This window comes from Symphodus melops, assembly GCF_947650265.1.
Source record: "Symphodus melops genome assembly, chromosome: 14".
Taxonomy (NCBI): Eukaryota; Metazoa; Chordata; class Actinopteri; order Labriformes; family Labridae; genus Symphodus; species Symphodus melops.
In genome coordinates, this window is record NC_136704.1 from 20,885,958 (window position 1) to 20,900,784 (window position 14,827).

The 14,827-nt window shown below is 40.0% G+C and overlaps 1 protein-coding gene across 6 annotated transcripts in view; it reads right to left on the bottom strand.

Annotated features, from left to right (window-relative positions):
• Positions 1–14,827, bottom strand: part of dpp6a (dipeptidyl-peptidase 6a) — a 205,729-nt gene that overhangs the window by 23,207 nt on the left and 167,695 nt on the right. For all 6 annotated transcript variants that reach the window (XM_079360889.1, XM_079360888.1, XM_079360891.1 and 3 more), the window contains 5 exons: positions 11,991–12,085; positions 11,452–11,526; positions 9,417–9,469; positions 8,259–8,340; positions 3,439–3,559 (listed from right to left, as the gene is read on the bottom strand). In XM_079360889.1, coding sequence (XP_079217015.1) covers positions 3,439–3,559; positions 8,259–8,340; positions 9,417–9,469; positions 11,452–11,526; positions 11,991–12,085 — 426 coding nt within the window. The remainder of the gene's footprint in view (positions 1–3,438; positions 3,560–8,258; positions 8,341–9,416; positions 9,470–11,451; positions 11,527–11,990; positions 12,086–14,827) is intronic.

Genomic DNA, 14,827 nt, shown 5'->3' on the forward strand with positions numbered 1-14,827 from the left:
CTGTACCAAGGCACTGCAATGACAATAAAGGTATATATACACTAATTCTGTCTCTTGCAACCTCCCCAAACTTTATTGAAATGCAATATTAAATTGTACCATTTAATTCTGGACTGTACACTGGGATTTTCCCAGAAAAAACGATTATTTTTAGTCGTTATTTTTTCTCTCGTCTCTCTTGTCCACCTATGAAAAATCAAGAAAAACACACACACACACACACACACACACACACACACACACACACACACACACACACACACACACACACACACACACACACACACACACACACACACACACACACACACACACACACACACACACACACACACACACACACACACAGTTCCATCTGGTTTGTTAATATGGCATCAGTGGGTAATAAATAGAAAGTGGAAAAAAGTTTGAGTGTAATCATGAAAGTCTTTGGTTTCATATTTTCCATTGAGAACTAAAATAACCTCACCCGATTTGATCCTAAAAGTGTCTTAAGTGACACGTTTGATTACCTGCATCTCCGAATCACTTTCCTGTGAGAGTGACAATAACAAAGAAAAAGATACCAAATCTTCCAAAACAAGTCATTAAGTTTCCTATCGTGCTGATACACACTTCCACAAACTCAATCAATCTGCCAGCGAAGCAGCTTTGAAGCACAAAATACTTCTACAAAACCGCTTCCAACTGTGCGTCTCAGCTGCACTCGCACCAAACTCAAACCAACATTTTTATTCCCTTTCTAATCTGCTCTTTTCCAGCACGCGAGCGTTGATTATGTGGTTACTCCACACCCCGCAGGCTGAGCCACAAACGGGCCGATAAACAGAAACAACTCGTCGGAGGAGCTCTCTCGATAAAAAGCAGTCATCTAACCAAACATCTACGGGGCAAACATGACTCAAATGAAAGCAACGCCGGGTTTTTATCTCGCCACGCCAGAGCCCAATAAACAGTTGTCTCTTCGGGCTGCGTCACACTGCAGGATGTGTCAGTATCATTGCGACCGCCATAATCAGACAGCCGGCAGATGACAGAACACTCCAGACTCTCCAGAGGCAGTTTGGACTATTACGCACAGCCCACAGGGTCTCTTTAATTGTTTTTTCTCTCTCAAAAACACACACACACATCCATTGGATTCAAACTGCAGAGTGAGCCAGAGGATATTCAAGCCTGGGAGATTATATACCAACCTTTCAACCCCTCGGCATCAAATCTGCCGCGCAGCGACAGCCAGAGATTAAGACCTCATTTCTCCTCCTCGGCGACGGTCTGAACTTCAGCTTGACCTTGGCTCGAGCGCAGTCTGAGTCATTAGTATGAAAATCTTCTGCCCCGCAGTCTCACTGATGAATGTAAACATCGCACAACCTGGCGCGGCTGCTAAGCTCCCCTGCAGATGCTGGCATCAACACTGGGTCGACGCCAAATCTATTTACAGGCTCAGAGAGTTTGTTAAAAAGGGATTTGTCATTAATTGGAAGGAAAAGTATCGGCAAAATGATAGAAATAAAACCCGTTCAAGACTTGTAATTTTTTAGATATTTGGACTCTTTGGTAGCTAAAGTTAGGACATTATCACTAGGACATGATGTCATTGTTTAAAACATCTTTTAAAATGATCCTGTCCTCTTTTATTTTCCGACAGACTCTCTGCAGGGATTCGCACCCCTTCAGCCTCGGGAGCATCAGTGCGGTCGGCCACAGGTGACGAGGTCTGGCTCACTGTCGGAGCTCTTACTCCAGGTCAAGGCTCTGCACGAGCCAAGTACGAGCACTTGGTGTGGACCTGGGATTATTGTGGGAGCACTTACAATGACTTCAGGGAACATAAAACATCATCGAAAATCATCAGTACATATAATGTAATGATGTAGCTTTTTGGGGATATTGTTCGCAAGGATTTCCTCGAATTCGTTCAGTTTGGTAACTCTGTGAATGTATCATATCAATCTGTATATCATATAAGAGTAACTGACTCTAGGTTTAAGTAAGCTGTAACCACATCTAGGTACCTTCACTTAAGTCTGATGGATACTCACTCATCTGTCACATCCATATGTTCAGCTACATGGAACTATTGTCGCCTCGAACAAAACGGCTGTAAAACTGTACAGCTGACCACTTCAGAATCTGTTCCATAAATATTATGAAGTCACTTCTGTGTTTATCTCCTGATCTGGCCAGAAAAATAAGGAGCGTAATTTACCCTCAGTGGCACATTAATACAAGTCAGGGGTCAGATACTGTAATAACGCTCTGATTAATGTTTCAGTGGCGGAGAACAGATATTGCTTTTGAAAAATGGACACGGTGTCTAATGTCAGGCTGGCTAACGCAGAGATAAGAGGAGCCGCGTGTTGATAATACTGAGTAAAAAAACAGAGCAGATCTGAGGAGGAAACAGCGTTACAGATCTCGTCCTGGTGTGCAGATGACCTCAGATAGCCTCTGAGTCACGGCGTATAAATACTCAAAGGCCTCCAAGGTAGCAGCCATTTCAATAATAAATACAAATGTTTCGTTTTATAGGGGTTTTTTTTTTTTTTTGGGGGGGGGAGGCGGGCTTAACGGCTTATATCAGATCAAAAGCTGTCTCTATTTCTGCTGTCTCTATATCCAGGAGCCCCCTGTCTCCCTCTCGCTCTGTTATTAAAACTCTGTTCCACTGGAGCAGAGAGATCACCCAGCGCAGCAGATAGAAATTCATTAGCTGAATGCTAACACATCACCAATCTTCGTTTTTTAAACTGCGAGGCACACAGGTGAGCTTTGATCGTCGGCGCCTGGAGAGCAACCTGACATCTGTATCAGAGTGTGTACAACACATGCCACACACTGAATTAATGCAGATCAACCCATGTAGAACATTTATTCATTTGCAGGGCTGTGTAAAGCAGACGCAAACTGACAGAGTTTCAATTTTTAATTCACCTGCAGGAAATCAAGAACCACGCACCAAAAATACTAACGTGGCTGCTGACGCTGCAGAGGAGAACTAACTTATGTCATAACTCCTCGTACATCTCCATTTTGAGTTGCGCCCCCCCCCCCCACCGGGGACAAATAAAGTTTTTTGAATTGAATAAATCTGTCACTACAGAGGGTTCAAATTAGAGTGATGGGATCAAAAAGGGAGGACAGCGAGAAAGGGGTTAGTTTCTCCAGCGAACTGACCATCAGGCTAACCGTTACTCCCTATTACCAACATCTAAATGTGCAAAATAACGCCTGCTTATGTTTGCTATGGAGGCGAAGATTTCAGATAAAGCTAAATTGTTCAACATTTTGAGAAATAAAGGACAGATTGAAATACTTCCATTCCTTCTGTAGGGACTCGGGTCAGGAACTGGAGCGTCACCGGTTCATGTCCTGGCAATTTCCAATAAATGTAAAACATTCTTTCACATCTGGCACAATGGCAACCAGCCTTACCTTCATACAGCCAATCACTGAGCCCATTGAAGATGACGCCTTCCTTTCCAGTAGACACCAGACGAATAGAGCGGCTCTCCACTGTCGACCGGTAGTAGATGTTATTCTCAAAAATGAAGATCTGTGAAAGTGGAAGAAGAGAGGAAACACAAATTTAGACGAACCAAGAAAAGTTTGTTTTGAAGCAGCTCCTGTCCTGCTGGAGTGACCCTGCACATGGGGAGCTTTAACTCCTCAAGCTCTTTGGAGTCCGATGTGTATCTGAACCTGACTGACAGCCTTTCTGTCGTGGATTAACTTGTAACATTATCCTTTTTATCAACAGGCCCAAGAGGAAACCTGTGGACAGTCTGGTTTTTATACAAACAGGTAAGCTGCAAGTGGGAGACCTGTGAAGGGCAGAAGCCACACTATCACTGTTAAGATCAGCCCAATGGTCAAAACAAACAAAGCAGGGTGCTTTTTAATCTGACACCTTAAAGTGCCAGGACACACGTTGGCATTAGCACCTTTTGAACGAGGAAGAAAAAAGTAAAACATTGAAAGGGGAAAGTCTTCAGTTTCTGATAGGAAGGAGAAACCTTGGGTCCAAAATTTCAACTTTGCAACCTCTTCCACAGGCCTGCAGGGCCTTGAAGATAGCTGAAGGTCAAGTCTTTCATTACTGAGAATAATAGATCATCAGCACCCAGGGTGAGCGTGGTAGGGCGGGTCTGCTCTCGGGGCTGGAATTTTAAAATGTTACAAGCCTTAATGCCATGCTGAAATCAATCCCAGGCTATTACAGAAAAGGGTTCGCTCAGTATCTCAAGGATTATGGAAAATCTTGGCCTCGAGCTGGTATCGTGGTATCAGTTTTTGAATGATTCTCAGAAAAATATTCACCCTGAGAAGGCTAAATGAAGGGCGATGTACAGCAGGAAATCCAATACCAGAACTGCATTTGGAGTAAAATAGGTCAACACTACAAAGAACACACATAAATGTATAATAATAACAAATTTTGCAATCTTTCACTGTGTACCTTCTCGGCAATATGACGTGAAGTACACACAGTAAAACCAGAAGCTTGTGAAGGATTCCTAAGCTAACCCTGCATCTTTTTTTTTAAGGTAACACAAATCTGTCACTGTTACTTTCTCTTAAGGAGACACAAGCTGGGGCCCAGGTGGTTTGGTGTCACTTTGGAGCAGAGTCCCTGTATAGAAGCTAATCTAGGCCACAGCACAGAGAGAAGACCTGGCCCCGTTCTCTGAAGGAATGCGAGGACTCTGACAGGGATGGTTGGCATCCACATTTATCCTTAGTGAGAGAATATGGAGGAGGCGACACAAACTTAGCTATACTCTAGTTTTGTTTGCGTAGGTTTTTGGGAACACGGCATGCAACTCAAACTACACAAACATTTTTAGAAGACTTTTGTACTTTTGAATTGGAGAACATAAACGTTACATATCAGACAGAAGCGACATTTAAATAGTTTTGAGCAAAATATTGATGTAGGCCTACTTGAGTGGTACTGCAAGCACACATTAGTGTATCCCTTGTCCAAATGTAGTTTTATGTGAAAATTGTTATATGATGTATTCTAATATAGAAACCTGAAAGTCTGTGAAAAATAGAAAGAGGCAGAGCATCGTCTTTTGATTCTGAATTGGAGACCATTTTTAGCAGGCTAGTCAAAAACTGATTAGCTTGAGCTGTTGTGTGTTGAGTGATTAAGCTAATGTTTACTTACACATGAACATGTGTTAAAGATAACCTTTTTTCCAAGTCTATTTTTGGATGTGTTGCTTTTTTGTCAAGCTAATGTTTTATAACTTTCATGTGTGACTTACAGTAACTCTACTGTGGTTTGTGTTATGTGCTATTTAGCTAAAATGTTTCATGTTCCCAAAATATACACAAACATGTAAACAAGTTAACTTATTCCTGTTGTGTTTTGATGTGGTGACAATTTTCAACAGCCTAATCTTTAGCTTTTGTTTAGGACTAATTAGCCCACATCTGTTTTGTGTGGTGCAGCAATGATAATTCTTTTAATTCTTAAAAACTTTGGTATGGGATTTATCTCTGCTGTAATTTATGTTTAGTGCCAGTTAGCTAAAATTTTGCCTGCACACTAAACTAGCACATGTAGAAAAAAGGACACTTTCCTCTTTTGTATTTTGCCCATTAGTTTGATGACAGCTGAGCTCGGTAATCTGTTTTTAGCTTTGAAAAAAGCTTAGCTGCTGTTTCTTTCATGCTATTTTGAAAACGCCAAACACCTTTAAGTTAAACTTAAATATTTAAACCGGTTCTTCTCTTTAAAGCATGTAAATTCTACCTTTATGTGATTAATTAAATGTAGCTTTAAAGTCTGCTCCTACAGCATAACAACACTTTTTGTAATGAAACATGGAGGACTAAAATTAGAGATTCTTTCTGGTTCCCCTGGTCTCTTTAACATACAGAAACTGTCTCTCTCTATTGTAATGCAACACAGATGACAGGCTCTTGGGGCAAAGCATCCAAACTTTGATAGTCAATATGTGTAAGCCACATGTTGAGGATTAGCTGCCTACTGGGAGCAGAGAAAATAACTTTTCTGTTCACAGGGGGTTTTACTTTCCACCAAAAAAAAAAAAAAAAAAAGCGTAAGAAACACGTACAAATAAGATGACACTTTTTTAGTCAATTACGTTGACTTGATGGCCTAATAAATAGCAACATGTGGCTAGACAGCTGTGTTTGCACGAGTAATATAGATGTGCTCAAACTTTTGGGGGAAGGAAAAGGAGAATTAATTAAGCGCATAAAGGATTTGGGAACAGAATAACAGGTGCGCTGATTTATGTATATTAGATGCTTAAATATGTTGATGCATGCATTGGCTTACAGACTTTGCTTGCTTGTTTTGGCTGATGGACGTCTCACCTTCAACCTCCACCTCTGCATCAGAGGACATCTGAACCTTCAGGGAAACCAGCTGCTGCTCAGTTTCATGCCAACATAATTTGCCTGATGGGGGTAAAACCACTTCATGACTAATGGTGGGAAACTTGAGGCTATATCATTCCTGCGACAACGTTAATTAATCCACCAATGAGATAGCAGGCAATTAATAGCACTGTGCGTCTGGATGTTATCACTTACAGTGTGTGTCTTCCCTGCAAACCAACCAACTGAGGCTCATTAATGTTATTGCAAGTTTGACTGCGCCATGATGGAGGTGGAAAATGACTCATCTTGGAAGACTGGCAAAGGACCATTACTTGTTGTGATTCAAACAAAAGTGTTTAATTTGAGATTTGCTTACTGGAAAGCATCCATGAATCATTAGAATCATTTGCATCCTCTGGGACATAAGAGGTTCAGGAACACAGTTTTTAAGGACTGAAAGTAAAACTATTGACTTGAGGAAAATGCTGCCTCTAATATGATTAATAAGTCCCTATGGTTTCTCTAGGTAGTCAATGCAAAATATGTCTTAATATGCAAACAGAACAATTCACATTAAATTGGCCACTGCATGTTTTGTGGAAGACAAGCTGTCTTCTATTGACTCTACACTTTACAAACATGGCAATTGTTCAGTGTTACAGGGCAATTTAGTTGGTTGAGGTTGGCTCGAAAAGTCTCATCATTTACTAGTAACTCTAACATGTACAGTAAATAAATAAAAAGCAATTGAAAGTAAAGTAAAAGTGGAAGTCAGACAAAAACTTTGTTTGTTTTTGTCACATCCTGGATATCTCACAGCAACAGGTAAACAGAAGGCATGTGGATACAATTTCAAATTCACTGTTTGTACCTTTTCAATAGCATATTTATCTGAAATGTCACAGCTCCAACTGTAACCTCAGGTATGTTGGAACTTGTCCATTTTCAAACTGATATTCACCGAGCTGTTTCAGGTTAATTTCCTGAAATATATGACTCTGTAATTGGACAGAGATCGCTTGAATGCATCGTTAGTTTTGCTCTACCTAAAGCTCGACCCACCTTCACGGGCCGCATCCTTCATAGAGTCTGACATCTGTATAAAGACTGACATTGGCATCTGCATGTGATTATGGAATGTGAATATGTGAATACAGTAACCTTGAAGTTGCTCTGATGAACAGTTTCCTATTAAACTACTTATTGCATGTAAGTTAATTGGCATTGCTTGTACTGAGGAACCCACTGAGTATTATTGCCTGAATCTTTCAGTTCCATTAAATATGTTGTTGTATTTCAGATTAATGTTTTGATTTACAAACCTCCTACTTTATTTGCTCTAAAAAAATCAGCTGTTAAGAATGAACCGACAGACAGATTTTGTGACAAGTTGGTGATCATTATAGCAAAACCGTTAATATTATAAATAGGACATTTGATTTTGGTCAAACCGCAGCGAAGAGTTGAGTATGAATGCTGGTTCTGCTTTTCTGTCTGCTTGTTGAATAAATGAGCAAACAATTGAAAACAATTTTCAATATCAACCGATCAAATGGTTCCCGAAAAACAATCCCCAAATAAAAGAAATCAATTAATGAAAGAGGAAACACAATTACTTTTCACACTCTCTTCATTACTCATACCAGATGCATCGAAACAAATTTCCCTTTGAATAAATATTCATGCTTTCACAAAACTGGCAGTAATACAGGCTATATTCTAAGTCTCTGTATATCTTTTGCGACTGGATACCCCCTTCATGGCTGTATTTATTCTGTTTTTTGAGCCTAGTATGATTTGTGTGTTCGGCTGTTCATTTGTTCTTTTCACAAAAAACATCTCAGGTCAACAGGCAGTGATGAGACCAGGGACGTGATAGAAACTGGAGTTCTTACCAGTTGCTGTCCCTGGGGTCCCCAGCCTGCGTACTGAAGTTGAGCGTTTCGCACCTCTGGAGGGTTCAAGTTCCACGTCTCCCTGTGGTGCACACACAGGGGGGAAACAACGTCAGATAGAAGTGCAAGCACATTACGCACGGTAACTGTCTACTCCCGGCTCTGCTGCAACAAGGGAACAAGTGTATAAAACCTGGGAACAAAAGGTTTAAGTGTACCCATAAATACCAGCTCTCCATAACAGTGTCACCTCTCCTTATTGGGGAAAGTGCTGCTTAGTGCAGGCTGCAGAATTAGAGGTGCCATTGCCTGTATGTCTTTGTCTGCAGCTCAGGATGAATGAGGTCATCTGATGAGAGGGGTTTGTTTGGCCTCTCACCACTGGGTGGCAGCACACAAATAGATTTGTGATCAAGAGCAGCTGAAATGTCATTTGATTTAATGGTGTGACCTGGTATGAGAGTTATTTTGAAAGGAGAGAAGGGATTTAATCTACTTTCTGATTAAAGTCAGTTTTGTGTGATGTTCAATGCCAGTTGATTAGGGTTAAAAGTTCTGGCTCTTAAATGTACTGTTTTGAAAACATGTGTCATGGTTTGTGAAATGTGCATCTTCTATACTACTCTCTCTAGTTTTCAAAACAAATTGCAAAATTAGAGGGGTCAAATTGGAGCCAAGTGTGCAGAATCAATACACTTTTCAATAGACAATAGAGTTAGAAGAGACAGACTGAATTTGAATTGACCATCCTTCTCAACTCAAATCAAAAATCAGTGTTATTAATTTTGGAGTGAATTTTACAAACCCTACACTAAGCAGTCTGATTGACCATTACTAACCAGACACCCAACTGTTAAAATATGCTGCTTTAAAAGCTCTCTGTTCTTGTGCAAAAAACGTAAGATTTTGTTTAGATTGAAAAACCTTTGCTGTCTGTTGGAGCCACACAGCACAAGCAATTTCACTTCACAGAGCTCATGTGTGGAGGATTTAGAGTTAACAATGGAGCTGATGTCAGAGGTGCTCTGTAGGAGGTGCAAGTGAGAACAGATGGGAATGAGACGCATTTTCAGTGTTGCAGGCAGAAGGACAGGTGAGATATTAGAGGATAATGAAATACAATATAAATGGAACAATGCAGCCCTGTCGCCTACTTACGGAGTCTCCAGACTGCAGATGATGTAGAAGGCTGTGTAAGAATGCTGATACACCTGGAAGAAGAGGCAGATAAAAGAGAGTCACATAATGCTAACCTTGACATCTTGACTGACAATGAAGTGTTTTTTCTTATATTTTGTAAAATCATTTGATCAAAGCTAAACTTTCCTAAAAACTTTGGAAAATAGAAAAAGGAAATTATATTTTAAACTAATGAATTGTGGAGCTCTTAATGGGTATTCTTTACTGGCTAGAGAGTAAATTGAGAGATCAGGATTTTGGAATTAAGGTTAAGTCACAGTGAATTTCACCTTCGAATATTAAACAAGTTTACTTTACTTTTAAGTTAAAATAGATCATTGTGCTACATGTTAAGATAATCGCGTAAAGAGTTTAGAAGGTATACTATTAAGAAGAAGGGGGTAGAAAGACAGACCATTTTGTCGTTTATCTGGGCCGTTTTGGTTTTCGATAATGATTCAAGTTTCTTGTTGACCATCAAATTCTGATTATTTCATTAAAAACATATTTTGATGCTGCTACAAATTTAATTGACATTTCTGTGATGGTCATGAAATAAATCTTACATCAATTCAACACGAAGATCTTGAACAGAGCTTTCATCTTTGAAACTATTTAAGAAAAAAAGTTCAACATGTTTGCATAGTTTCATCTCCTATAGCCTACGCTTCAAATTCAATTTCTTCGAACAGTGCAGCAACGACCTTAAAAGGACATTCCCATCAAACTGGGAATGTGCAGATACAGTATGCATATGATGAGCATCGGTGAACCATTTAACCATATTACAGAGATGAAAAGTGCAAGAGTGCATTTGCCTGCGTGTTCTGCTACAGGCTGCATAAAGGGGCAATGACAGTCATCTTTCAAGGAAATGGAGGTTTGGATGAAATAACAAATGCAAATACAAGCACTACAACCCACTAGACCATCTCTAGTGTGTCGTTACAGTTTCTATTCATCTCAGGCAATAACATAAGGTTATATCTTGCGGCACATTTTGCCAACGAGTGCAAGCTCTCTATAGGAGAGTGAGGTGAACGCAAAGACACCAGCTATCAAGACTATTCAGTGTATTCACCAACCTTCAAAGCTTTAATGCCTAACTGATGGAGTCACTCAATTGTACAGACTCTATGCCAAAAAATAATGAATACGCTAATGACCTTATTCACATGGCAAAAGTTTCTCTTTTAAAGTACTCTTTTAGCAATCAACTACCTCCTTCTTAAAAAAGGTTAGCAAGCCATTCCTAATGTACAACTCATCATTCAACTTTACTAGCTAATTAATCACTAAGCTAGTTAGCTATTTTTTCTACCTTTTCACATTTTTTATAACTCAATATGCTATGTGTAGTAATATAGGACCAGTTTTTTTCAGTCTTTACTAATGTACACTACCATATTACTGTCAAAACAGTAATGCAAGCATTTCCTTATGGTAAAGTTAGCCATGAAACAGCTGAATGCTAACATTAGCTGAATGTTTGAATGTAGCACATTCGTTATGACATGTTCTTTTTTAAATGTTGCCCTGTTGGCACTTCGTTTTTTGGTCATTCCCGTCAGTCTGGAAGTGATGAAATTGCATTATATACCTTAAAATACGCTTTTTTAAAACTACATTGTGACATTATTTTTTCTTTTCAGGCCTGAGGTAAATGTCACAGGTAATGGCCACCATGTGAATATGGTCAACACTTCCTCTTCCTTCTGTGAATCTCATCTCCCTCCCTGCGAGCCTTTTCATTGCCGGGGGATTTGTTTGTGTTCCTTCCTCCCTCACTACAGTTCCACTCTGCTGCGTTGGCCCTCGCCGTCATCGCCGACAGGCAGCGGTGTGCGACAGGCCTTCACACCCTGCCATGATTACTCTCCTCTTTCCCTCCTCTCTTCTCTGCCTTGGCTGCGCTACCACCAGACCACAACAGCCACCCTCAAGCGGAGGCGTCTGACATATTTAGCTGTCAGTTTGCTAATTCAAAAAACAAGCAAACAAATGAGAAGCTCACCGGTGCAACATTGTAGGCCAGCAGCACATGCTTCATGTCAGGAGATACCTCATACTTGCTGGCTTTATACATTTCCTGCAAAACAAAATCAGATAAGAGGGAAAAAAATTAGACAAAAAGATGAGATCTTTAACCATGCATGGTATTTTTTTCATTAAACTAGTCCTTAAATGACTGCGTTTGACAGATTGCTTGGCTCCTGAGGCAAATGGGAGTTGCATTAATCTTTGCACTGGGGCTTGGCAATTTGATGGCGGCCATAATGCTGTGTGTCGTCACCCAAGCTGCTGTAGCGTTGAAGCTACATTTCCCTTTTTTTTGTCCCCACACAAGCGAGCCTGAAGTTTTAAGAATGCAGCTCACATTTCAAAGTACAAATGGATCATTTGATTCAGCTCTGTAACAAAAGAAGCTTTGGGTGCTTTGATTTGATGACACTAAAAGAGAAGTTATTTCTCTCTTTGGCAGCCATGGTCAGCTCTTTGGTCCTGTGATTGTAATTAAGTCCGAGGGAGGAGAATGGGAAAAAAAAGACTTACAAACTTCTTGTTATGCACCAAGATGGTCTTTTCGTCTGTGTCGATGTTAAATTTGACGACATCGCCATCACGATTACGGTACAACAGCTCGTTACCTGAAAGGAGACATAGAGGCATTTAGTTCAGATATTCGCACACGTCTTGTGTAAAATCATGTAAAATAAAATGTACACTCGTCACAATAAAACAGAATCTTTCCTGGGGATAAAAGTGGACAAAAATGACACAAGACCCTATGTTAACAACTTAGTTTCTCCTATGCATCAAATAAAATTGGTGGACAAACCCATAGCCCTTTTATAGCCTGGACACAAGAGAGCAATAAATATACTCCTTACATAAATTCCTGCAGCAACTGAAACTCGGCATGCAGGGTATAAATGTTACTCAGTGAAATGAGACAGAAAGAGCGAAGGATCTTCTAGTAGTACAAAGGAAGTTATGAACCTTGTCCCCCGGTGTAGTCGATGTCCAATATTTTTGTTGTAAAACAAAGCATTGTCTGGTTGTCTGCATACTTATTGAGAGGTGGGAGATATAATCTAATAATAAATAGTCTGGTGTCAAAGTAAGAAAAATACCTTTAAGACGATTACAGAACCGCATCTTGAGGAATAGAAAACAACAAATATTCAATGTTTTTGGGGGTTATTAGTTTTCTAAAGCACTGACAACATAATTACATGTTCAGGGGTGCCTCCATTTATTTCTTTTTTAATTTCAAAGGCTTATTAAATTACGCTTCTTTGACAGTTTTTAATCATCAAGCAGCCACTGAAAAAAGTACAAATTTAATCAACATGTGCAGCATTGTTTGTTTGGTACCTAAAAGCACAACAATGTGTGGTTTAATAAAAAAAAAAGTTAAGAAAGCAGGGCTGTAAAATTAACTGTGAAATAATTCTGAGGACGACCAATAGCCTCTCTTCTCTCTTAACCCAGTTTGTCTGGAAAGTAATATTCAAACTGGGCTCAGATACAGATGGGCTGCTTATCAGATCTTGAATTATTATTATAACTTTAACATACATCTGAGGCACTGGAGCTCAGTACAGAGGAGGCAACTGATTTACAGATACAGCTTCAACCCCCACTCACTATATTTCCTGTGTATCTCCTGTCTATCAAGCTGCCCCATCAAATGAAGGCAGAAAAGCCTTGTAAAGAGACTATAGTCGGGGGTTCAAATCTTTGCTGCTTGTCACGCCCTACTCTTTCCTCCCAACAATCCCTCTCTCTCCATCCTGTCCTGTCCCAAGAAAAAGAATAAAATACGAAAACATCTTAATTCCTGTGCCTGCATGGGAGAAGTGTCCCAAAAAAACAAAAGACACTGATTGTCGTAAAAAGAAAGTATATATCGATGAAATTAGTGCTGCTTTTTCTCACTGGAGAGTGTTCAAAGGTGACGTAATCTTCAGACAATGACCGAGATGCAAAATTGCCAAAATAGAAAACCAAAAGTTCTGCACTTTTTCCGCAGTTTAAAACTGAGTACCAATCAAAACCGAAATCAAATCTGATCTTGAGGACTTTTGAGGCACAGTTTATTAGATTTGATTCATTGAAACACATCATTATAGAATAATTTAATCAACTATAATGTCATCCTGAGTGTTGCACAGAAGTTGATGACGTCGCAATTTTTCTTTGGAGCCTGCGGGCACGTGGAAGCAATGAGAACGAGCTACAAGGACAAAAAAGAAAGAAAAAAGAAAAAAAAAGATGAAACAAGAATAACTTTTCAAAATAATTTGTTATCATGCAGATTCCAATCAAACGTTCTATGAATCTCATTAAGGAAACAAGTTTTTAAGGCGTCCTTTTCACCATACTCTGGACTACTGAGTGACATCTATCCGGAACAAAAAATCAATTTTTGAAGAAAACTTTTTGATCTTTGTAATTCCGTTTACCCATGTGCTCGCTAATCTGACCTACTCGTAAAAGCATGTCTCACAAAGTGCCTGAACACAAAAGCTTCCTGCACAAACACAACGGCGAGCTCGGGTCTCTCGAGGAAACCCGTTGCATGGAAGCCATTTTTTGACAGATGTATGAAAGTTCATGCAGCTCCTCATCCATCAGGCTTTTATCAGGGAAGGATAAGTTTAATACAGCAACTGCCCCTTTTCACCTTCAATCTATCTGCGCTCCTCGGCCTTATTGCTTTAGTGATCTATGGGCGCACGAGCAACCACGCCATTTGGCGGGGTAATTAAAACCCGGCGAGTGTTATGCAGAGTGCTCTCTATCTGCTGGCATATCTAATTGTCCATTAGAGGTGACAAAATTACCATCACAATGGCTTTAATACAGAACGTGCTTCGGAGAGCGGTTTCAGACATTTTTAGATTGGCATAGCTGAATGGGCCTCAACAGCTTTTGTCTCCTTGTTTAAAACCATCAGCATGCTAACAAGGGAACCAAACACACTCCATGGAAATCTGACTGATAAATAAAACATGCTGCTTCCTTTTGCAACATTATTCTCGTTTGACTCCGTTTGTCATCTTGATAAACGCTTCACTTTCATATATGAAATGGTAATTGCAGATGATGTGGTGTGAGTGCGTACAGAGAAAGGCAATAAGGTGATACATCAGCGGTCACAGAGATTGACTGGACTTTATTTGGCTTCGTGACTCACTCTGTTTTTCATCGTCAGGCTTCATTTAAACTCAGAGACCTTCCTGCATTTCTTTAAGGCGTCTTTTCATCTTCTTATTCCTCCCTGAATCACTGATCTCCGTCTCCTTTATCCACATACCCCCAAGACTCCTCAGATCTCTCAAATCCTTCCCATCACCAGCCTTTCATAAGCCCTCCTGCTGAGC